Source organism: Enhydra lutris, unplaced genomic scaffold (assembly GCF_002288905.1).
Source record: "Enhydra lutris kenyoni isolate GAN:26980312 unplaced genomic scaffold, ASM228890v2 scaffoldscaffold9, whole genome shotgun sequence".
NCBI classification, from domain to species: Eukaryota; Metazoa; Chordata; class Mammalia; order Carnivora; family Mustelidae; genus Enhydra; species Enhydra lutris.
This window is the reverse complement of record NW_019154093.1, coordinates 57,665,152-57,691,163: the sequence shown is the minus strand read 5'-3', so window position 1 is coordinate 57,691,163 and position 26,012 is coordinate 57,665,152. Positions and strand designations below refer to the sequence as shown.

The following is a 26,012-nucleotide window of genomic DNA, read 5'->3' as shown; positions in this document are numbered from 1 at the left end:
AAAGAAACAAACATAAAAAATACTACTATTCAGGTTATATAAAGAATACTTACTTATCTGTAAGTAAAAGACAAACTACCAAATGGGCAAAATAGGTAATTTGTTATTGAGGATAATTTGCAATCATATTTTTTGCTTGTATTCTTTTATCCAAGTATTATGTTACAGAGGGAGAACCTTGGTAGGGCTTAAAAAAGGTACTTAAACTATAATTTTGTATATTTTTGGTTATGTAAAAAATAAATGGGGGTTTAGTTTTTTAAGCACTTATAAGACTATCAAATTCTTTAAAGTGTTTTTAATCTTTAAAAATTTTTCAGGATACTTTTAAGACATAAATTAAAATATTGCCCATCCTTTGTATCAGGTTAAGATTTTTATTGATGTCTTAATAATATTTATTATAATTTCTTATGTTAAACCACTTGCATTTTTTCTTTAGGAAAAATGGGATAGCATGACTAGAAAATGGAGAGACAACTCTTTGGTCAAGCTGGTTAGACTCTTTCTCATTGATGAGGTAGTGAACACATTACTTCAACTTATTTTCAGAGATAAACATAAAATGATGACTAGGATGGATAGAAAGAAATAAGACATTTTCAACCAAACTCTGTTTTGTCCCTTCAAGTAGAAAGTCTTATTTTCTTTTTTTTTTTTTTTTAAAGATTTTATTTATTTATTTGACAGAGAGAGATCACAAGTAGGCAGAGAGGCAGGCAGAGAGAGAGGAAGAATCAGGCTCCCCACTGAGCAGAGAGCCCGATGCGGGGCTCGATCCCAGGACCCTGAGATTATGACCTGAGCCGAAGGCAGTGGCTTAACCCGCTGAGCCACCCAGGCGCCCCGAAAGTCTTATTTTCTTAAGAGTGTTAATATTATTATGGATTTTAACCAATTAAATAGTTTTTTTATTTTTATAGTTAATCATTTTTTTCTTGGTTTCTTTCTTAGGTACATGTTATAAAAGATGAAAATCGTGGACCAACTCTTGAAGTTGTAGTTAGCAGAATGAAAACTGTACAGTCTTTATCTCCTGCTTCTGAAAATAGCGGCATAATTATTCCAATGAGATTTATAGCTGTATCTGCAACAATTCCAAATGCTGAGGATGTAAGTTAGAATTTTAGTCTATCGGACTTTTTTATGACCAGTGAAATATTTTGTCATTTTAATCTTAGGGGGAAGTGAGGGTTTTTTCCTATGAATCCTATAAATGATTTAGTAGGAAAGTATGTTGTAGAAAGTTATAGTCAGATCTCATAGGTATGGCAGTATTAAGCCTTAATATTTGGTTGATTTGGTTTAATGAAACCAAATAATTGCTACAAGTCTGTTCTTTACTAGTATCTAAAAGTCTTGGTTTTTATGGGTTTCAGATACCTCATAATGACTAGTAATTTATTATGGTTGTAATCAGCTGACTCTAGTTGTATAGCAAAATATGGTGGAGAATGAAAATAATTGCTTAGGTGATTACTGCCCATCTTTTCACATTCTATGTGACTGGCATTATGGTAAGCACTAATAATAGATACAAAAGTGAAAACATATAGGTCTGGCCCTTGAGGAGGATCTCATGGTTAATGGAGTACATAGATAAATAATTGTATGCAGTATTATACTTGTTCTAATTTTTTTTCAATATCTGGGCAAACTTCTTGAAAAATAGTATGGTTTCATTTTTTCTCACTCCTATTTACTTCATAGCCTACTGTAGTAGGACTTTTTTCTTTTACTACTTAGAAATTTCAAATATAGTTCCATATTGTCAAATCTAATGGAAATTTTTGCCTGATTTATCTTTAATTTGGCAAAATTATTCATTTTCCTGTTAACAACTTATTTTGTTCATATTCAAGAATAACAGAAAATTTTTAAGTATATATAGTCAATAGAAACCCAGTGTTCGTCTTTCCAGATGTATAGGTAGAATCATACTATGCGTGCTCTTTTATGACTTGCATGTAACCTACAGACATTTCCATGTCATTAGATACTCTTCTTTAATATAGTTTTTGTGGTTTTATTATAAATTATTTATCTAATTATATGTGGCTTTTATAATTTATCTACTGCTTTAATGATGGAAGATTATTTCCATTTTTGCTATTGTAAATGGTGCTAAAGTTAATACATCTTTGAAAACATGATTTTTTTCCAGAATCTTTTTTTTAAAGATTTTATTTATTTGAGAGAGAGAGAATGAGAGAAAGAGAGCATAAGGGGAGAGAGGTCAGCAGGAGAAGCAGATTACCTGCCAAGCAGGGAGCCTGACGTAGGACTCGATCTTGGGACTCCAGGATCATGACCTGAGCTAAAGGCAGTTGCCCAACTGAGCCACCCAGGCACCCTATGATTATTTCTCTAGGATGGATGTCTAGTGTGAAATAACTGAGTCAAAGGATATATAAAACTCTAAGGAAACAGTGCTTTCAGTAGATGGTATAGTCATTTATACTTCCATCATTAGCCATTTCTCTGTATCCCAGCACTGGATATTATAATAAATTATTGTTATTATTACATTTAAATAGTTGTTGGGGTGCCTGGGTGGCCCAGTCGGTTAAGCATCTACCTTTGGCTCAGGTCATGATCCTGGGTCCTGCGATCCAGGCTACCTGCTCAGCAGGGAGTCTTCTTCCCCACTTCCCTCTCTCCCTCCCCCTTGCACACATGTACACACATGCATTCTATCTCTCAAGTAAATAGGTAAAATCTTTAAAAATAAATGGTTGTCACATTTCTTGTTTAAAATGTACTTTATTTTAAAAATTTGAACTGCTTTGATTTTTACTGAAGTAAGTATATTTTCTTACTATGTTATGTTAGTCACCGTACAGTACTTCATTAGTCCTTGATGTCATGTTCCATGATTCATTGTTTGCATATAACACCCAGTGCTCATTGCAATATGTGCCCTCCTTAATACCCATCACCAGCCAATGCATCCCCCCACCTTCCTCCCCTCTGAAACCCTCAGTTTGTTTCCCAGAGTGCATAGTCTCTCATGGTTTGTCTCCCCCTTTAATTCCCCTCCCTTCATTTTTCCCTTCCTTTTCCTAATGTCCTTCATGCTATTCCATATCTTCCACATATAAGTGAAATCATATAATAGTTGTCTTTCTCTGCTTGACTTATTTCACTTAGTTTAGTCCCCTTCATTCCTTCCATGTCAATGCAAGTGGTGGGTATTCTTCCTTTTTGATGACTGAGTAATATTCCATTGCATATATGGATCACATCTTCTTTATCCATTCATCTGTTGAAGGGCTTCTCGGCTCCTTCCACAGTTTGGCTATTGTGGACATTGCTGCTATGAACATTGGGGTGCATATGCCCCTTCTTTTCACTACATCTGTGCCTTTGGGTCTAAATACTCAGTAGTGGGATTGCTGGGTCATTGGTTAGCTCTACTTTTAACTTTCTGAGGAACCTCTGTACTGTTTTCCACAGTGGCTTTACCAATTTGCATTCCCACCAACAGTGTAAGAGGGTTCCCCTTTCTCCATATTGTCTCCAACATTTGTTGTTTCCTGCCTTGTTAATTTTTTCCATTCTAACTGGTGTAAGGTGGTATCTCAGTGTGGTTCTGATTTGAATTTCCCTGATGGCTAATGATATTGGACATTTTTTCATGTGTCTGTTAGCCATTCATATATCTGCTTTGGAGAAGTGTCTGTTCATGTCCTCTGCCCATTTTTTGACTAGATTATTTGTTTTTTGGGTTGTTGAGTTTGAGAAGTTCTTGTCATTTGCAAACATCCTCTCTCGTTCCATGGATTGCCTCTTTATTTTGTTGACTATTTCCTTTGCTGTGCAGAAGCTTTTTATCTTGATGAAGTCTCAGTGTTCATTTTTGCTTTTGTTTCGCTTGAAAGAAGTTGCTATGTCCAGTGTTGAAGAGGTCACTTCCTATGTTCTCCGCAAGGATTTTGGTGGATTCCCATGTCACATTGAGGTCTTTTATCCATTTAGAGTTTATCTTTGTTTATGGTGTAAGAGAATGGTCAAGTTTCATTTTTCTGTATATTGCTGTCCAGTTTTCCCAGCACCATTTATTTAAGAGACTGTCTTTTCTCCATTGGATATTTTGTCCTGCTTTGTTGAAGATTAGTTGACCGTAGAGTTGAGGATTCATATCTGGGCTCTCTATTCTGCTCCATTGATCTGTGTATCTGTTTTTGTGCCAGTATCATGCTGTCTTGGTGATCACAGCTTTGTAATATAGCTTGAATCAGGCAATGTGATACTTTATGTGGAAAATCCAAAAGACTTCACCCCCAAATTGCTAGAACTCATACAGCAATTCAGTAATGTGGCAGGATACAAAATCAGTGCACAGAAATCAGTTGCTTTACTATATGCTAACAATCTAACTGTAGAAAGAGAAATTAGGGAACCAATTTCATTTAAAATAACACCAAAAACTGAAAGATACCTTGGAATAAACCCAACCTAAGAGGTAAAGGTTCTATACTCTAGAAACTACAGAACACTTACAAAAGAAATTGAAGAAGACATGAAAAGGTGGAAAAACAGTCTATGCTCATGATTGGAAGAATAAACAGTGTTAAAATGTCTATGCTGCCCAGAGCAATCTATACTTCTCAACACCATTCCAATCAAAATACCAATGACATTTTTAAAAGAGCTGGAACAAACAATTGTAAAATTTGTATGGAACCAGAAAAGACCCTGAATTGCCAAGTAAATGTTGAAAAAGAAAACTAAAGCTGGGTGCATCATGTTGAAGTAAATATTTTTAATATATCAATCAATTACATAAGTTCTTTTTTTGTACCTTGTTAGGTCATGTTCTTTACCCTTTTTAAAAAATTATTTTTATTAACATATAATGTATTATTATTATGCCCCAGCGGTACACGTTTGTGAATCCTCAGGCTTACACACTTTATACCACTCACCATATCACATACCCTCCCCAATGTCCATAACCCAACCACCATATCCCTAACCCTCCCAACCCCCAGCAACCCTCAGTTTGTTTCCTGAGATTAAGAGTCTTTTATGGTATGTCTCCCTCCCAGTCCCATCTTGTTTCATTTTTGCCTTCCCTACCCCCCAAAACCTCCCACTCTGCCTCTGCAATTCATTATATCAGGGAGATGATATGATAATTGTCTTTCTCTGACTGACTTATTTAGCTTAGCATAATACCCTCTAGTTCCAGCCACGTCATTACAAATGGCAAGATTTCATTTCTTTTGATGGCTGCATAGTATTCCATTACATATACATATACCACATCTTCTTTATCCATTCATCTGTTGATGGACATCTCGGTTCTTTCCAGAGTTTGGCTGTTGTGGACATTGCTGCTATAACATTAGGGTGCACATGCCCCTTCGGATCACTGCATTTGTGTCTTTAGGGTAAATACTCAGTAGTGCGATTGCTGGGTCATAGGGTAACTCTATTTTCAACTTTTTGAGGAACCTCCATACTGTTTTCCACAGTGGCTGCACCAGCTTGCACTCCCACCAACAATGTAGGAGGGTTCCCCTTTCTCCACATCCTCGCCAACACCTGTCATTTCCTTGCTTGTTAATTTTAGCCATTCTGACTGGTGTGAGGTGGTATCTCACTGTGGTTTTGATTTGTATTTCACTGATGCCGAGTGATGTGGAGCACTTTTTCATGTGTCTGTTGGCCATCTGGATGTCTTCTTTGCAGAAATGTCTGTTCATGTCCTCTGCCCATTTCTTGTTTAGATTATTTGTTCTTTGGGTGTTGAGTTTGAGAAGTTCTTTACAGATTTTGGATACTAGCCCTTTATCTGATATGTCATTTGCAAATATCTTCTCCCATTCTGTCAGTTGTCTTTTTTTTTTTTTTAATTTTTATTTTATTTGACAGATAGAGATCACAAGTAGGCAGAGAGGCAGGCAGAGAGAGAGAGAGGAGGAAGCCGGCTCCCTGCCGAGCAGAGAGCCCGATGTGGGGCTCGATCCCAGGACCCTGGGATCATGACCTGAGCCGAAGGCAGAGGCTCCAACCCACTGAGCCACCCAGGCGCCCCTGTCAGTTGTCTTTTGGTTTTGTTGACTCTTTCCCTTGGTGTGCAAAAAAGCTTTTTATCTTGATGAAGTCCTAGTAGTTCATTTTTGCCCTTGCTTCCCTTGCCTTTGGTGATGTTTTTAGGAAGAAGTTGTTGTGGCTGAGGTTGAAGAGGTTGCTGCCTGTGTTCTCCTCAAGGATTTTGATGGATTCCTGTTTCACATTGAGGTCTTTCATCCATTTTGAGTCTGTTTTTGTGTGTGGTGTAAGGAAATGGTCCACTTTCATTCTTCTTCATGTGGCTGTCCCAGTTTTCCCAACACCATTTGTTGAAGAACCGGTCTTTTTTCCATTGGACATTCTTTCCTGCTTTGTCGAAGATTAGTTGACCATAGAGTTGAGGGTCTATTTCTGGGCTCTCTGTTCTGTTCCATTGATCTATGCGTCTGTTTTTCTGCCAGTACCACACTGTCTTGATGATTACAGCTTTGTAATAGAGCTTGAAGTCTGGAATTGTGATGCCACCAACTTTGGCTTTCTGTTTCAACATTCCTCTGGCTATTTGGGGTCTTTTCTGGTTCCATATAAATTTTAGGATTATTTGTTCCATTTCTTTGAAAAAAAAAATTGATGGTATTTTGATAGGGATTGCATTAAATGTGTAGATTGCTTTAGGTAGCATAGACATTTTCACAATATTTGTTCTTCCAGTCCATGAGCATGGAACATTTTTCCATTTCTTTGTGTCTTCCTCGGCTTCTTTCATGAGTACTTTACAGTTTTCTGAGTACAGATTCTTTGCCTCTTTGGTTAGGTTTATTCCTAGGTATATAAAGGTTTTGGGTGCAGTTGTAAATGGGATTGACTCCTTAATTTCTCTTTCTTCTGTCTTGTTGTTGGTGTATAGAAATGCAGCTGATTTCTGTACATTGATTTTATATCCTGACACTTTACTGAACTCCTGTATGAGTTCTAGCAGTTTTGGAGTGGAGTCTTTTGGGTTTCCCACATAAAGTATCATATCATGTGCAAAGAGTGAGAGTTTGACTTCTTCTTTGCTAATTCGGATGCCTTTAATTTCTTTTTGTTGTCTGATTGCTGAGGCTAGGACTTCTAGTACTATGTTAAATAGCAGTGGTGATAGTGGACAGCCCTGCCATGTTCCTGACCTTAGGGGAGAAGCTCTCAGTTTTTCCCCATTGAGAATGATATTCACTGTGGGTTTTTCATAGATGGCTTTGATGATATTGAGGTATGTACCCTCTATCCCTACACTTCGAAGAGTTTTGATCAAGAAAGGATGCTGTACTTGGTCAAATGCTTTTTCAGCATCTGTTGAGAGTATCATATGGTTCTTGTTCTTTCTTTTATTAATGTATTGTATCACATTGATTGTTTTGAGGATGTTGAACCAAACTTGCAGCCCAGGAATAAATCCTACTTGGTCGTGGTGAATAATCCTTTTAATGTACTATTAGATCCTATTGACTAGTATTTTGGTGAGAATTTTCGCATCTGTGTTCATCAAGGATATTGGTCTATAATTCTCTTTTTTGATGGGGTCTTTGTCTGGTTTTGGGATCAAGGTAATGCTGGCCTCATAAAATGAGTTTGGAAGTTTTCCTTCCATTTCTATTTTTTTGGAACAGTTTCAGGAGAATAGGTATTAATTCTTTTTATTTGTTTGGTAGAATTCCCCTGGGAAGCTGTCTGGCCCTGGGTTCTTGTTTGTCGGGAGATTTTTTTTTTTTTTGAAGATTTTATTTATTTATTTGACAGAGAGAGATCACAAGTAGGCAGAGAGGAAGGGGGGGAGCAGGCTCCCTGCTGAGCAGAGAGCCCGATGCAGGACTCGATCCCAGGACTCTGAGATCATGACCTGAGCTGAAGGCAGAGGCTTAACCCACTGAGCCACCCAGGTGCTCCAAGTTGGGGGATTTTTGATGACTGTTTCAGTCTCCTTACTGGTAATGGGTCTGTTCACGTTTTCTGTATCTTCCTGGTTCAGTTTTGGTAGTTTATACGTCTCTAGGAATGCACCCATTTCTTCCAGATTGTCAAGTTTCCTGGCGTATATTTGCTCATAATATGTTCTTGTAATTATATTTCTTTGGTGTTGGTTGTGATCTCTCCTTTTTCATTCATGATTTTATTTATTTGGGTTCTTTCTCTTTTCTTTTTGATAAGTCTGGCTAGGGGTTTATCAATCTTATTAATTCTTTCAAAGAACCAGCTCCTAGTTTCGTTGATTTGTTCTACTGTTCTTTTGGTTTCGATTGCATTGATTTCTACTCTCTTTATTATTTCTCTTCTCCTGCTAGGTTTAGGCTTTCTTTGCTGTTCTTTCTCCAGCTCCTTTAGGTGTAGGGTTAGGTTGTGTACTTGCGACCTTTCTTGTTTATTGAGAAAGGCCTATATATTTTATTGAGAAAGGCTATATATTTTCCTCTCAGGACCGCCTTTGCTGTGTCCTGCAGATTTTGAACAGTTGTGTCTTCATTTTCATTTGTTTCCATGAATTTTTTGAATTCTTTAATTAACTGGTTGACCCATTCATTCTTTAGTAGGATGCTTTTTAGCCTCCATGTATTTGAGTTCTTTCCAACTTTCTCTTGTGATTGAGTTCTAGCTTCAGAGCATTGTGGTCTGAAAATATGCAGGGAATGATGCCAGTCTTTTGGTACTGGCTGAGACCTGATTTATGATCCAGGATGTGATCTATTATGGAGAATGTTCCATCTTCTCTAGTGAAGAATGTGTATTCTGTTGCTTTGGGATGGAATGTTCTGAATATATCATATGTCCATCTTGTCCAGTGTGTCCTTTAAGGCCTTTACTTCCTTGTTGATCTTTTGCTTGGATTATCTGTCCATTTCAGTGAGGGGGTGTTAAAGTTCCCTACTATTATTGTATTATTGTTGATGTGTTTCTTTGATTTTGTTATTAATTGGTTTATATAGTTGGCTGCTCCTATGTTAGGGGCATAGATATTTAAAATTGTTAGATCTTCTTGTTGGGAAGACACTTTATGATATAGTGTCCTTCTTCATTTCTTATTATAGTCTTTGGCTTAAAATCTAATTTATCTGTTATAAGGATTGCCACCCCAGCTTTCTTTTGATGTCCATTGGCATGATAAATTGTTTTCTACCCCCTCACCTTAAATCTGGAGGTGTCTTTGGGTCTAAAATGAGTTTCTTGTAGGTAGCACATTGATGGGTTCTGTTTTTTTTTTATTCCTTCTGATACCCTATGTCTTTTGATTGGGGCATTTAGCCCATTAACATTCAGGGTAACTCTTGAAAGATATGAATTAATGCCATTGTATTGCCTGTAAGGTGACTGTTACTGTATATTGTCTCTCTTCTTTTCTGGTCTACTATTTTTAGGCTCTCTCTTTGCTTAGAGGACCCCTTTCAATATTTTCTGTAGGGCTAGTTTGGTGTTTGCAAATTCTTTTAATTTTTGTTTGTCCTGGAAGCTTTTTATCTCTCTATTTTCAATGATAGCCTAGCTGGATATAGTATTCTTGGCTGCATATTTTTCTCATTTAGTGCTCTGAATATATCATGCCAGTTCTTTCTGGCCTGCCAGGTCTCTCTGGATAAGTCTGCTGTCAGTCTAATATTTCTACCATTGTATGTTACAGACTTCTTGTCCGAGCTGCTTTCAGGATTTTCTCTTTGTCACTAAGACTTGTAAGTTTTACTATTTGATGATGGTGTGTGGACCTATTTTTATTGATTTTAGGGGAGGGATTCTCTGTGCCTCCTGGGTTTTGATGCTTGTTCCCTTGGCCATATTAGGGAAATTCTCTACTATAATTCGCTCCAATATACCTTCTGCCCCCTCTCTCTTACTTCTTCTTCTGGAATCCCAATTATTCTAATAATTGTTTCGTCTTATGGTATCACTTATCTCTCGAATTCTCCCCTCGTGGTCCAGTAGTTGTTTGTCTCTCTTTTGCTCAGCTTCTTTATTCTCTATCATTTGATCTTCTATATCACTAATTCTCTCTTTTGCCTAATTTATCCTAGCAGTAAGAGCCTCCATTTTTGATTGCACCTCATTAATAGCTTTTTTGATTTCAACTTGGTTAGATTTTAGTTCTTTTATTTCTCTAGAAAGGACTTTTATTTCTCCAGACAGCGTTTCTCTAATATCTTCCATGCCTTTTTCAAGCCCAGCTAGCACCTTGAGAATCGTCGTTCTGAACTGTAGTTCTGACATATTCCAATGTCTGTAGTGATTAGGTCCTTAGCCATCGGTACTGCCTCTTGTTCTTTTTTTTGTGGTGAGTTTTCCGCCTTGTCATTTTATCCAGATAAGAATGTATGAATGAGAGAATACATACTAAAAGGTGGCAAAGACCTCAGAAAAAAGTATGCTAACCAAATCAGAAAAGACCCAAAACCAGGGGGAGAAGAAAGGGGGAAAAAAGAAATAAAAATTAAAAAATAAAAAATTATACATATATATATATTAGAAATAAAAATTAAAAAATAAAAAATTATACATATATATATATATATATATATATATATATATATATAAATATATATTAGAACAGAGCCACGCACTTGATGTTGGGTGTATTTTGGTCTCTTAGAAGAAACTACCTTCCAAAATTTTAAAGAAAGAAAAACATATATATACAAAAATAAGGGTAAATATGATTAGGGGATGAAATATGACTATAAAGATGAAAATTTAAAAAAGAATTCTAAAAAAGGAATTGATAAGTTGGTTGGAAAAAAAAAAAAGAGGAGGGATTGTGCTCAGGCTGGAGACTAGAACAAAGTCATGTGCTAGATTAGGGTATATTTTGATCTATTAGAAGAAATTGTATCCCAAAATTTTTTAGGAAAAAAAACACCTATATGTATACAAAAAATAAGGTTAAATACAATGAAGGCATAAAATATGACTATAACAATGAATGTTTAAAATGATTTTTTAAGAAAGATATTGTTAAGATAAACTAGTTAGAAAACATTGAAAGAGGAAAGAGGAAAAATTTAAAAAACAGAATAAGAAAAAATACAATTAAAAAACATTTAACTTTGCAAGACTAATGGATCGTGGTGAAAAAGCCATGAATTCTATGTGTTGCTTTCCCCTAGCTCTGGAGTTCTGCTCTTCTCTCGATAGGTGAGCTTGGTCTTGGCTGGATGTTTTGCTGATCTTCTTTGTGAGGGGCCTGTTGTAGTGATTCTTAAATGTCTTTGCCTGAGGCAAAATTGTACTGACCTTGCCAGGGACCAGGCTAAGTAATCTGCTTAGGTTCACTCTTGGAGCTTTTTTTCCCTGAATGCTTTCTGTGGAGCTTTGGAGGATGGGAATGAAAATGGCGGCCTCCCAATCTCTGCCTGGAGGAGGCGAGAGCCTGGAACCCCACTCCTCAGTGGCCCTCAGAGATAAGCAGTCAATCACTCCTGTCTCCCTGGTCACCAGCCGCACTCCCAAGCTCACCTGGCCTATGACTGAGCATTTCTGTCTCTGGCACATGACCCTATTTGGAGTCTCCAAACCCAGCAGATTCCTGCCGGGCTGCTCCTCCCAGAGCAGGAAGTTGAGCCTCCCTGGATCTGCCCCCTGTGGGGTTCCTGTTTGAAGAGCAGCGGTCTGACAGTGCTTTGGATCACAGTTTAAGGTAAACCTGATTTGAAGGCTCATTCTTTGGCTCTGTCTCTGTAGTCGGCTTCCCTGCTCTGATACCTGGGAGCTCTGCCACACTCAGATACCCCTGACCTTTCTGTGACCCCCGTGGGACCTGAGATCACGCTGTCCCCACAAGCACTCCACACCCGCTTGGCCTCTGGAGCTATGTCCCTCAGTGGAACAAGACTTCTAAAGTTCTGATTTTGTGCTCCTTGCTCCACCACTTGCCCGGAGCCAGCCCCTCCCCCCCGCAGTCTATCTTCCATCACTTTAGATTCACTTCTCCACTCGTCCTACCTTTCAGAAAGTGGTCAATTTTCTGTTCCTAGAATTGCTGCTCTTCTTCTCTTCTATCTCCTGTTGAGTTTGTAGGTGTGGTTTGATACCTATCTAACTGAACTCCTGGGTTCTGATGTCATTTCAGGCTGCTACTTCTCTGCCATCTTGTCTCTCCCCTGTTCTTTACCCTTTTTTTCACATTGGGATAATAAACTTTTCTTATTGATTTGTAAGCAGTCGTTAAATATCAGTACTCTATAATTCTTGAAATTCTTTTGCCCTTTGTGATAATCACCACATCTGTGTATGCTACTTCCCTGTCTCTTTGTACAAATCCTCTGTGTCAATTTTCTCCTTAATTAGGGTCTTCATCCTTGGCCTTCTGCTCCTTTTAAATTAAATTCTTGTGTGACCTTATTTGCATACGCTTTAACCTTCAAATGTTTTAATATTTCTTTCCCCTGCAACTAAAACTCATTAATCCATCTTCCTGTCAAAGCAGTGGTCAGTTTCAGAGCAGGCATAAAGCCCAATTACTAACCAGGTTATATGAAGATAAGAATTGCTCACCACAGCTTCAGAAATTAACAAATGACTCAGGCATTGAGTCTGAAATGTACTTTCAGCACTATTATCTCTTAAACATTTATTTGCTCTTTGTTTAAAAATTGTCAGCCCTTGCTAATCTAAGCCAACCATTACTTTGCTCCTCCTTGGCTATTATTTAGCACAACTCAAAAGAGCTGTCATATATATCTAGGCATAGTTCTGAAAAATAGGAAGGTTAATAATGATAGTGAGAAATTCAGTTTCTCTGCCAAAATCAATTTTATTTTGGACTCTTGGGAAGGTAAATAAAATAATAATTAATTGGGAGTTTAGCATATTGAAAGGTGGGAATAATCTTAAAATACTGTTACTGATAATATTTACCAATATATAAATAGAATAGTATCACTGGAATATGTAATACTGAAAAAGACAGCTTAATTATTTTCATACCTTGTCTTTAAAAGTGGTCTTTTATTGCGTTGTTTAGCCATAAAACTTGACTAGAAAGAACTTTTAATATATGTTTCTGTCATTTAAAGATTGCAGAATGGCTTTCAGATGGTGAAAGACCTGCGGTATGCCTGAAAATGGATGAGAGACATAGGCCGGTGAAACTTCGGAAAGTGGTTCTTGGATTCCCCTGCAGAAGTAACCAAACTGAATTTAAGTTTGATTTAACCCTCAACTACAAAATTGCCAGTGTTATACAAACATACTCTGATCAGAAACCCACACTTGTGGTATGGATTGTTAGTTGCTTATTTTTGAGTGTAATGTTCAGTTTTTAATATGATCAATCCAAGAATTATTCATTTATTTTCAGTTTTGTGCAACAAGGAAAGGTGTACAACAGGCTGCTTCTGTTCTTGTGAAAGATGCTAAATTTATCATGGCTGTGGAACAGAAACAGAGGTACATTTTCTCTTTTTTTGTTATTGGAGATGGGAAGACTTTTAGGGATTATCTAGATGAGATGAGAAAACTGGGTTTGTTCTTTCACCTTTTCAAGTTAATCAGCCTCTCTAAGCCTCAGTTTCCTTAGGTATAAATTAAGGATAAGAGTAATTTGGAAGATTAAGTGAGAGAGTGAATCTTAGTGACACTCTGATCCTATCTTCTTTATTTCTTAGCCAGTTTCTTGAAAGATTATTCATATTGCTATCTTCATTTTTTTTTTAAATCCACTTTGAATTTGGTATCTGTTGTAATCTTTCACTAAAGCTAATCTTGCTATTGATCTCTCAGGAGCCTCTAATACATTTGATCCCTCCCACCTTACTTCAAAATTCTGGACTCTGTGCTTCCCTGATCATCCTCTACCAAGTTACTTCCTACTTTGCTGGCTGCTCATTCTCAATCCTCTTCTATGCAGCTCTGAAAGGTTGGCATTCTGGAGGTTCTATCCAAGATTCATTCTTTCTAATTCCAGACTCCTGGGTATTTGTGTCTATCACATGGGTTCAAAGAATATATGTATGCTCGTATTTATATATGTCTGTCAGTTCCTAAATTTATAGCTCCATTCTGAACTCTAGTCTATAGTCCGTGCCTAACTGACATCTCCAATTGCATATGTATGAGCATTTCAAACTATTAGAAACTAATAGTGATTTGAACTAAGGAGGTGACAGTGTTGATGGAGATAAAATGATATATTTGAGATATAATTAGAAGTAAAAATAAATAGGACTTGGTAATTGATTTCCTATGTGGAGGAAGGTAAGGGAGATGTCAGTGATAAGCATGGCATGAACAACCAGGGAGTGCTGTATAACTAAGACGGGGAAACACTGGAAGAGGAGTTGGTTTGAGAGAACCATGATTCTATTCTGGATATATTGAATGAAAATGAATGGGATGCTATTTTGAGTTGGTGTAGACCAGGAAAAGAGACTCAATTCTCCTTTGACCACTCATGTTCTAGCAACTCCTACGAGACTTCTTTTTGCCCATCAAGCCCCAGATTCTGTTACTAAGGTTTCTAAATCTAACATGTTCAGCTATTTTGTACTCTGGTTTCTTTAGCTTTTTATTAAATACTTCGTCTGTTATATAATGCATTCAAATAACAAAATATTTCTGTATTTTGGAATGTCTCAGTTAACTTCAGGAAGTTAATTGGTAGTATTCTTGTAATGAGAATGTTTCCTAAGCCTTTTTTTAAAGTTTCTATTTTAATCACCTGGTCTGAGCCTTTGGTTTTAATCCAGAAAACTTCCTGGCTACTTAAGGCAGTGATCAAGTATATTGGGAAAATGTATGCATCCATTAGGTCATTTTGCTGGCAAAATCCTTTTCTATAATTAAATTGCAATTAATAGTTTCCTTACCAGCTGGACTTGGTTTTTTAACATTCTTGATTATTAATTTTCTAAATGTTTTTAGCAAAGATGGGGTTTCAAAAACCAATTGACCAGGTCATTATAAAACTAGTAATAGTATAAACGTAAACGGGAATTTTAAAAAAAGTATAGTTATAGAGTGAGGAGACAGTAAGTAGCAATGAGTAATTTGGGACCTTCTACTTGGGTGAATAAGCTAGTTGATCTTGTTGGGCCATGTGACTTTTAGTCAGAAGCAGATGTGGTTGTCAAGCAATGAGCCTTACTTTCTTGCTCAAAAACTAACTCTGAAGGAAATTTTAATAAAAATGCATAGAATTCTTTGTGTAATAGTAGCATCATTCATATAGAATTAATTATACAGCTTCCTAAGATGAATACTTAATAATTAGCATTTTGAACCTGAACCTATCTATAAGAGTAAGAAACTGAAATAGGTAACCTGAATGCAACCTTGAAATTAATTTCCATTCCATCCTCTCCCTTTTCCCCTGTTGTCTGCTGCACCCAACTTAGCTAATTTTGTTTTAGATAATCATTTTCTTATACAGAAGCATATATCATATTTCTCCTTTTCTTACTTCCCACTCTTTACCTAGTTACTCAAGGAAAATTTCTCATCTTTCATTTCATTCTTCACTCTTGTCTCTCCCTTCCCGCCTCCACCCCCCTTTTTTATTTCTGATTTTCCAGGAATGAAATGGGTATTAGAAACAAATGTTGGTGTTAGTAACACCCTGGGTGGTGCAGGCTGTTGAGCAACTGACTCTTGATTTTGGCTCAGGTCATGATCTCAGGGTCGTGGGATGGAGCCCCTTGTCAGGCTCTGAGTCTTAGGATTTAGGATTCTCCCTCTCTCCTGCCCATTCCCCACTGTTCTCTCTCTCAAATAAAGAAATCAGTCTTAAAAAAGAAAAAGGACAGAAACAGTGTGAAGTTAGGGACCATGATTTGGATTTCAGTGCTTCCACTTTACTAGCCATGTACCATCGGGCACATTACTTTTTTCAGTTTCAGTTTCTTAATCAAGGGTGGGATAACATGAGAATTGACTATCATATTACCATATTATTATTACCATATTATTACCATTTTGGCTAATTTCACTTAGCAACATGGCTGCTAACTTCATCCATGTTGAAAAAGGCAGAATTTCCTTTTTTTTTTAAAGACTGAATAATATTCCATTGTGTGTGTTTGTGTGTGTGTATGTGTGGGTGTGTGTATCAGATGTTCTTTATCTATTCATCTGTCTCTGTTTATATATAAACATATATGTTTATATATGTTGGCTATTCTGAATAATTTTGCAACCCATCTAGGAGTACAGGTATCTCTTTGAGATACTGATTTTGTTTCTTTTGGATATAATCCAGAAGTGGAATTGCTGGATAATGTGACAGTTCTGTTTTTAATTTTTTTGAGGAATCTTCATATTGTTTTCCATAGTGGTCCATATTAGTTTACTATTCCCACCAACAGTGCACAAGGGCTCTCTTTTCTCTACATCCTCACCAGCATTTGTTATTTCCTGTCATTTTCATACTAGCCATTCTAACAGCTGTGAGATAATTTTGATTTCATTTATCCCTGATGATTAGTGATGTGGAGCATCTTTTCATGTATTGTTGGCCATTTGTATAAATTTACTGGAAAAATGTTTATTTAGGTCATTTGCCCATTTTTAACTTGTTTCTTGTTTTGCTGAGTTATAAATTTAGGGACTTCTGAATATGAAAGGTAGGTATTCTCTACTTCTTAAAGGTGATTTTTGAACAATGGTATTGTGAAAATATTCTAATATCTGTAGCTTCAAAATGATTAATCAAAATGATTAATAAACTATGTTTTTATGTTAAAATGATTAATAAACTATGTTTTTATGTTAATAATTTTATGGTATTTTTAAAATAGGTTACAGAAGTGTGCATATTCCATAAGAGATTTGAAACTGAGAGGTAAGTTTAGAGATTATTTCTGAATAGGATTTTCAGCCATACATAAAAGGAGTCAATTATGGATGAAATGTTAACAGCATATAACAGATGATACATTTCTATTACAGATATCTTAATACATGGTGTTGCTTATCATCATGCTGGTATGGAGCTGTCAGATAGAAAAGTAGTTGAAGGAGCTTTCACTGTTGGAGATCTACCAGTTCTTTGTAAGTAAAACATATTCTTGTGCCTATTATAAGGTATTTTGGAAAACTGTTAAGAGAAAAAAAAAGCTCGAGTATTCGGACTCATTTCTGCTTTTCTTCTACGAATCTAAAATTATGTAATTACCCATACTTACACATGTTGCAGTAAACTCTGGCAGTTTTGGTTATCATGCTACTGAATAGTGCTACCTGAAGAGTAAGAATTTAATAGTTTTTTGTTTCTGTTTTTGTTTTTTAAAGATTATTTATTTATTTATTTGACAGAGAAGGATCACAAGTAGGCAGAGAGGCAGGCAAAGAAAGAGGGGGAAGCAGGCTCCCTGCTGAGTAGAGAGCCTGACGCAGGGCTCAATCCCAGGACCCTGAGACCATGACCTGAGCCGAAGGCAGAGGCTTACCCCACTGTGCCACCCAGGCACCCCAATAATTTTTTGATTTTAAGATATGTTATTATTTTACATAGTGATATTCCTCTTTGTTTTTCCTAAATTCCCTATATGAGAGTTTTTATTATATTTATAAGAATATATATTTTATAAGAAGATCTCTACGGAAGCAATAGAGTTACATGGCTTGAAACTGTTATTTCTTAATCTGATACAGTTACTACCAGTACTTTAGCTATGGGAGTAAATTTGCCTGCTCACCTAGTAGTTATAAAATCTACGATGCATTATGCTGGAGGAATGTTTGAAGAGTACAGTGAAACAGATATTCTGCAGATGATTGGTAGAGCTGGTCGACCTCAAGTAAGTGACAATATTTTATTTTTGTAACTTGTTTTAAAATAAGGTAAAAAGCAAAAACTGTTTTTTGTGTACTTTTTGTTAAACAGATCATCATTTCACATTCAGATTAGGTTTAAAATTAAGTGCAATAGAAAATCTGCTTTAATGGAGACATAGAAATAAAATGAATCTCACTGAAGGAGAGATGCTGCCTCTGTGCCCTCTGAGTTTCCCTAGGCTATTGGTTGGGTTGATGAATGTGTATATACCATCAAAGGTGGGTTTTTTGTTTTGTTTTGTTTTGTTTTGTTTTGTTTTGAGGTTTTTTTGGTTTTTGTTTTTTGTTCTGAATGAGGATGCTATTCACATTTTAGATGGGACAGTTTTTCATTGTTTAGGACTGTCATACATTGCAGAATGTGTAGCATCCCCAGGTCTTAAGGCAAAATGCCAATAGCGGTCCCCAGGTATTGTGACAATTAAAAACTAGCCTATATACTTTAAGAAACATGTCCTACTCTAGCAAATATTTAAATAAAGAAGTCATTCTTATAGTTAGTAGGGGAATATTTAGGAAGATTATCTTTTCAAAGAATGTCAAAATATTATATTATGTAAATCATAGTTTTTATAAGATCAATTAGATTATATGTAAACTACACCAAATCTTAGAACTTTTATCCAGTTGCCTAAGTTTGTTTTGATTTTACTGTTACCAAAATTATGTTACATTGAAACTAAAGTAATATTTTTACATCTATACTCTTGAAAGGTTTTAAATTAAATTTTCAGTGAACATTCAAATTCAGAAACATTTTTAAGGCGTTTTTGACGTGTTGTTTAAGATAGGCACTGCTTAATATAAAATGAAATTTATGAATTCTTAAAGAGGACTGGTACCAACATGTACTCTTTTTTACTACATTTCTCTGTATGTGTGTGTGTTTATTTATTTATTTATTTTTTCCAGTTTGACACTACAGCTACTGCAGTTATTATGACTCGGTTAAGTACAAAAGAGAAATATATTCAGATGTTAGCTTGTAGTGACACTATAGAAAGCAGGTAATACAAAAAATATTCTAAAATGTTAACACTGCTAACATTTTTCCTATTCACATATTAAAAGCAAATTTGATTAGATTGTCTAAGACCATTGTCTTATAACTTTTTAATAATCTAAGCAGAAAGTTTGTGTCCTTTTAAGAAGCTAAGAGTTAAAAAGGACAGCGTAATATTTTTATTCACTAGTTTCCTAGCATGTGGTAGTATGTATCCTTGTTATAAAAGGCCAAATTAGTAATAAGACTAAAACATCTTTTTACATCTTTAAAATTTGTTTAATAATAGATAGCAATCTGGAAACTTTAGTAAAGTATATGATTATAATACTCTGAGAGAATATTCAGTCTCTACTCTTGTTAAGTAATAATGTCTTCTGGAGCCATGAGATAGAGAAAAGTCTATAATTTTTTAACAGTTGAACTGATTTTTTTTATGATTTTCTCTTATATTTTTGAAAATTAAGTTATTTTTCATGAATTATTAATATAACAATGAGTATATTCTTTAATTATGTTTAATTATTGAATTATTCAAAATATTATTGCAGTTTTAAAAGGTAAAGTTATGGCATTAAAATAAATATTACTAATACAAAGGTTTTTTTTTCCTATTAGTTTACACAGACATCTTATTGAACATTTAAATGCAGAGATAGTGTTACATACCATCACAGATGTGAATATTGCTTTGGAATGGATACGATCAACTTTGCTTTATATCAGAGCCTTGAAAAATCCATCTCATTATGGTTTGTTACTTTGATTTGAAAAAGTAGTAAATTTTTCAAAAAAGGAGTCTATTTTTATACTTTTAAGTCACAGAATAGATTATAAACAGTAATAGGTAACAGAAATAAAAAGTAATAACATTCAGAAATATATTAGCAACAAGAGTAGAAAAATGTGAGAAACCTTTATCTGTTTTACTTCTAGTCTTTTAATAAGGTTTGAAATTGGCACCATTAAATATAGACCTTTTAGAAAAAAATTAACTCGAATAAAAATAATAAAAATGCCTAAAATTATTTTTTTAAAGTAAAAAGATTCTTGAATTTTTTCTGAACTAGTGTTCAGATATATAGTATATAGTACTGCTATATAGTATATATATGTACTATACTATATAGTATATATAGCAGTATATAGTACTGCTGTTGCTGCTGGAATGTGCATCCTGCTTCTAAAGCTAACACACATCTGGTTATATTGCTTCTAGAAGGTTCTTTCATATGGTACATGTTATAAAGTAAAAATACTTGGAATTGCTGAATATCAAATTAAAACCTGATTTATTTCAGTATTATTCGAATGCACACAGGTTCAAAACTTTAAGCTCTCCAAGGGAAAAAAATACAGTATGCATGGTCATAGTTACACAATAAAAAAGCAAGAGATAACCAATTGTTTACAACAGTGGTTATTTTCTATTGATAGGTAAGCCTTGTTTTAACTCATTAAGCTATTTTTCCCCCTATTTAAGATTAAGTTAGACTACTCTTTTCTAATTAAGTTGGGTATAAACTGGGCCTATAAATATGAGTTAAGTCTTTTCTATTTTAACTTTTTGTGAATTTTCATAACTTTTATAGGTTTTGCATCTGGATTGAACAAAGATGGAATTGAAGCAAAATTACAAGGTTAGATGCATTTCCTTATAAAAAATTATATTTTATAAATTTTAATGAAAAAAATCAGTTAGTGTGAAAGTAAGAATACTCTTTAGTAAATTATTTTTTTAAAAAAGTAAACTTGTTTCCAGAAAAAAATATATGAAGTATTTCTTTTTCACATGCAAATAAAGTTTAGCACAGGTACTTTTTTCTGAATTAATGAATTTATTGATTCTATCAGAATATCTTCCTTTATATAATGTTAACTTTGTTTTTATTTAAAAATAACCCTCATCTTTGAAAATATTGCCTATGGATATACAACTCTTCGTTTTCTAGTTTAATTTTAATTGAATATATAAACCTACCTTGATTATGGGCTTCTTATCCTTACCTGCGCTAATGATGTATTCCCATCAAATACAAGCTTAATTTTTCAGTTAATTAATAGTTCATTACCTGCCATTTCAAATATCAAAAAATTGTTGAGCATTTATTAGGGTTAGAAAGTATTAGCTCTTCTTTGTATTGAGATTCTCTTTCAGTGAAAGAAAAAATTTAGATCCACCAAAAATATTTAGCCAATTTTGGGATACCTCACTGTCTCAATTGGTAGAGAATGCAACTCTTGATCTTGGGGCTGTAAGTTTGAGCCCCAGAGCCTCACACTGGGTGGTACAAAGATAACTTGAAGGGGAAAAAAAAAGATAAAGGAGTAGACATGCATATACGGAGGAGCACTCGTAGTGTAAACTGTAGACCTGAAAATATTTAGCCAATTTTAATTTATTCTCTACTTGGATATACACATATGGCATATTAAGATGTAGAGTTAAGGATGAAGCAGTAAAATTATCTTGACTAAAGAACAAATATATTGTTGAAACAAGGTGATGAGCAATAGCATATATTCATAATGCTGCTATTGAGAAACAGATATATAAAATAGTTGTATTATTCTTTATTTACTGACCAATTTTGTAATGGAGTTTTTAAAACATATATTTTGATCATAATAATCAAATACACACAAGAAATCAGATAGTCCAAGATAGTCCAATATAGTCTTGCTACATTCTGATAATTGGAATGATTTAACTTTTGTTAAATTAGCAGAACCATAGTTCATATTTGCCTTATCTTTAGTCATTATGGGATAGCTAGATTTTGCCTATAAAGAATAGCCAAGTTTATTATATAACTGAATTTAATATTTTGGTATCTCTGGAGGTCTGCCTTAAATCTCTTAGGAAGGATCCTTAGCATTCCTAAATTTGGTTATACTTTCTTGCTTGTGATCCTCCAGTAGTTCCCTCCTCACTCTTAGAATAAAATGCAAACTTTCACCAGAGCCCACAAATCCTCTTTAGTATCATCCTGCCTTGGCTTCATTTCTTGTTACTTTCTCCCTCTTTTACTCAGCTGTTTATAAATTGGATCTCTTGCTGTTCCTTAAATACACCAAGCTTGTTTCCACATCCGGTCCTTCCACTCTGTTCCTTATTCCTGGAACACTTCTCATATTTTTTTTTTTTTTAAAGATTTTATTTATTTATTTGACAGAGAGATCACGAGCAGGCAGAGAGGCAGGCAGATAGAGAGGAGGAAGCAGGCTCCCTGCTGAGCAGAGAGCCCGATGCGGGGCTCGATCCCAGGACTCTGAGATCATGACCTGAGCCGAAGACAACGGCTTAACCCACTGAGCCACCCAGGCGCCCCTCACTTCTCATATTTTTTACTTGTGGTCTCCACCTTCATTTCACTCAGATCTTTGATCAAATATTAGCTCCTCAGAGAGGCCTTTCTGGACTACCTTAATTAAATCTACCTCTTCAGAGAGGATGGTAAAACAATTTCCACGATATTGTTGCTATTTTCCTTTTGTTGGAAAGGTGATATGCTTATGTTGAAAATTAGGATGAACATATCCTTACTAAATCAGATATTACATAGCTTTATATCAAAAATACATGAAAAGTTAAAATCTTTAAAAATTCTTATTTTCGGGGCACCTGGGTGGCTCAGTGGGTTAAAGCCTCTGCCTTCGGCTCAGGTCATGATCCCAGGGTCCTGGGATCGAGCCCCACATCGGGCTCTCTGCTCAGCAGGGAGCCTGCTTCTTCCTCTCTCTCTCTGCCTGCTTCTCTGCCTACTTGTGATCTCTGTCACATAAATAAATAAAATCTTTAAAAAAAAAATTCTTATTTTCTAGGTCCTTTCTCTCTGCTTTATTTTCTTTCATAGTACATTTCAGTGCCTGAAACTTTATTATTAAATTCTGTACTGATTCTTTTCTTCCATAAAATATAAGTTCTATAGAGAAGGAACCATGTCTTGCTTACTGCTGTAAACCCAAAGCTTAGAATAGTGCTCAGTAATGTAATATAGTAAGTATTCTTCTTTGACTGTTTAACTTCTCGCCTGTTAATCATGGGTAATTAAGAAAATTAGCAAAGACTTCAAAAGCCTTACTTATTAACCAAATACTTAAAAGTTTATCAAGCTGCCAAAGCAATGTTGCTTAAACTGAAGGATTTCTCCAAGAATTTTGCCTGTTAAGGGTTATGTTTTTGTGAGTGGCTACTCTATTTAAGATTGAACAGGTTGGGGGTGCCTGGGTGGTTCAGTGGGTTAGGCCTCTGCCTTCATCTCAGGTCATGATCTCAGGGTCCTGGGATCGAGCCCCGGATCGGGCTCTGCTCAGTGGGGAGCCGGCTTCCCCCTCTCTCTCTGCCTGCCTCTCTGCCTACTTGTGATCTCTCTCTCTCTCTCTCTTTCTCTGTGTCAAATAAATAAAAAAATAAAATATTAAAAAAAAAAAAGATTGAACATGTTGTGGCATTCCCACTCCATGATCTGAATTACCTACAGTCTTCTGGGCTTTATAGCATGGAACAATGGGAGTCCAGTGGGCAGCAGGCTACTATAATTGCTCTGATCTTCAGCAGTCAGTGAGAGGTGAACTTGTGTTACTTCCTGTTCAGAGGTTCCTTCCAGGTAGCAATAATAACATGTTAATTACGCTGAACTAAGTACTAAAAGCATCAGCTGAAATAGTCACAAGTGGTTGCCTCGAGAGTGTGGCAAACTCAGAGGAGGAAAAAGATTGGTGTTTTTTTGGACAATCTTTGTAGATCTATTTGACTCTTTATATTTTGTATGTATGTATCTTTGATAAAAGTTAAAAAAAGAAAAAGAAAAAGCAAACCACACCACACTGGAAGTCAAATAGCAGGGTGGTTACATACAACTGGAGCAAGTAACCTAGCTTCCTATTTCTTTATTTCCTAACTTGTATATGAAATAATATTAGTACCTACCTTGTTATGATATTATGAGAATTAAATTAAATGAGGTAATGCAAATTTTCTCTTTTTTTTTTTAAAGATTTTATTTATTTATTTATTTGAGAGAGAGAGAGAGATCACAAGTAGGCAGAGAGGCAGGCAGAGAGAGAGGGGGGAAGCAGGCTCCCTGCTGAGCAGAGAGCCCGATGCGGGGCTCGATCCCAGGACCCTGAGATCACGACCTGAGCCGAAGGCAGCGGCCCAACCCACTGAGCCACCCAGGTGCCCCAAATTTTCTCATTTAAAATTAAAAGTTCCAAGTCGTAAATGTTATTTCATCACTTATTTGGTAATTTGTATTATTGTTACTATTAGAAAATCTTTTTAGCCTGTTCACTGGCTCTTTTACTTAATGAGTTTTTCCTTACCACTTAAGTAGGGACTACAGTTTTCTCATAGCAAATATAGAGAAACAGACCTTTAGCATGTTTGATTATAAATTCTATTTTGTGCTGTTCCTTTATCTTACTAAAATAAAAATATGTTTCTTATTATTGGACAGAATTATGTTTGAAGAATCTGAATGATTTATCATCTCTGGACTTGATAAGGATGGATGAAGATGTTAATTTCAAACCAACTGGTAATTTTCCCATTAGTCAGTAAATTTAACAAATGCTTAAGGCTAAGACTAAATTTTAAAATATGTTCTACGGGGGCGCCTGGGTGGCTCAGCCGCTTATAGCCTCTGCCTTCGGCTCAGGTCATGATCCCAGCGTCCTGGGATCGAGCCCCACATTGGGCTTTCTGCTCAGCAGGGAGCCTGCTTCCTCCTCTCTTTCTTTCTTTTTTTTTTTTTTTTAAGATTTTATTTATTTATTTGACAGACAGAGATCACAAGTAGGCAGAGAGGCAGTCAGAGAGAGAGGAAGGGAAGCAGGCTCCCCGCTGAGCAGAGAGCCCGATGCGGGACCCGATCCCAGGACCCCGAGATCACGACCCGAGCCGAAGGCAGCGGCTCAACCCACTGAGCCACCCAGGCGCCCTCCTCCTCTCTTTCTCTCTCTGCTTGCCTCTCTGCCTACTTGTGATCTCTGTCTGTCAAATAAAATAAATAAATAAATAAATAAGTAAATAAATAAAATCTTTAAAATATGTTCTACGAAAATTTAGATGATACTAAAATTAAATTATAATCTCAGTTGTCTCAACAGGGTATCATCATTATTAGCATGCTATATTTATGTGAGAGTCCTATTTATAAAATTATAGAACTTTTTTTTTAGATTTTTTTTCATTTATTTAATTGTCAGAGAAAGCTAGAGAGGCAACACAAGCAGGGGAATGGGCGAAGGAGAAGCAGGCCTCCTGCTGAACTGGGAGCCCCAGGCGGGGCTCAATCCCAGGACCCTGGGATCATGACCTGAGCTCAAGGCAGATGCTTAATGACTAAGGCACCCAGGTGCCCCTATAGAGCTTGTTTTTGACAGGTACTTTGTCTTCACTGATTCTGGTGACTTTGGGCTGAGAATTGAAATATTGAAATCTTTGGGTCACTTTAAACCTCTTAGAATTCTTGTAGGTACCCTTTTGCTAGTTATTAATTATTCAAACATTTGTTATCCAGATGGTTACTTTGCCTCCTTTTCTCTGTCTTTTTCATTCTATTTAGAGTATAATACAAGAGACAAAGAATGGTGTGTAGTTTTTAGGACTCATGATTAGAAGTTTCTTAGGGGAAATACTAACTTCATTATTTCAAATTAATCCTTAATAGAAGTTGGGAGGTATTGAAAAGTTTTTTAAAAATCAGGATCCTATTGTTAGCATTTGACAAGTATCCTTCCATTTTTAATGCATTTTTTATACATTTGCAACCATAGTTTAGAAATGTATAATTTTGTATCATGTTTTTACTTGTATTTAATGTAAGGTTTTACATTTTTTCTTTATCTCTATTTTTTGGTCATTTTAATTACAGTGTGTCTTGGTGTGGACCTCTTCAGGTTGAATTTTTGGGAGGCTCTCTGTGCCTCTTGGATCCAGATGTCTGTTTCCTTCTCCAGATTAGGGAAGTTTTCAGCTATATTTCTTCAAATAAATTGCTGCTGCCTTTTCTCCCTTTTCTTCTCAGATGCCTATAATGCAAATGTTATTACACTTTTGCTAAGTGTTGAATTGAATCTACTGAGTTCCTTAAGACTATTCTCAGTTTGCATAATTTTCTTTCCTCTCCTTTGCTCGGCTTGGTTACTTTTTATTACTGTCTTCCAGGTTGTTAATTCATTCCTCTGCTTCATC

The 26,012-nt window shown here is 35.7% G+C and overlaps 1 protein-coding gene across 1 annotated transcript in view; it reads left to right on the top strand.

Annotated features, from left to right (window-relative positions):
- The window catches only part of LOC111142922 (HFM1, ATP dependent DNA helicase homolog), a 135,035-nt gene that overhangs the window by 24,762 nt on the left and 84,261 nt on the right, over positions 1-26,012 (top strand). Inside the window, exons 9-19 of the mRNA XM_022496294.1 lie at positions 443-520; positions 955-1,113; positions 13,053-13,253; positions 13,337-13,425; positions 16,770-16,813; positions 16,921-17,022; positions 17,626-17,771; positions 18,721-18,815; positions 19,430-19,563; positions 20,404-20,451; positions 24,274-24,354. Of these exons, the coding sequence (XP_022352002.1) occupies positions 443-520; positions 955-1,113; positions 13,053-13,253; positions 13,337-13,425; positions 16,770-16,813; positions 16,921-17,022; positions 17,626-17,771; positions 18,721-18,815; positions 19,430-19,563; positions 20,404-20,451; positions 24,274-24,354 (1,177 nt within the window). The remainder of the gene's footprint in view (positions 1-442; positions 521-954; positions 1,114-13,052; positions 13,254-13,336; positions 13,426-16,769; positions 16,814-16,920; positions 17,023-17,625; positions 17,772-18,720; positions 18,816-19,429; positions 19,564-20,403; positions 20,452-24,273; positions 24,355-26,012) is intronic.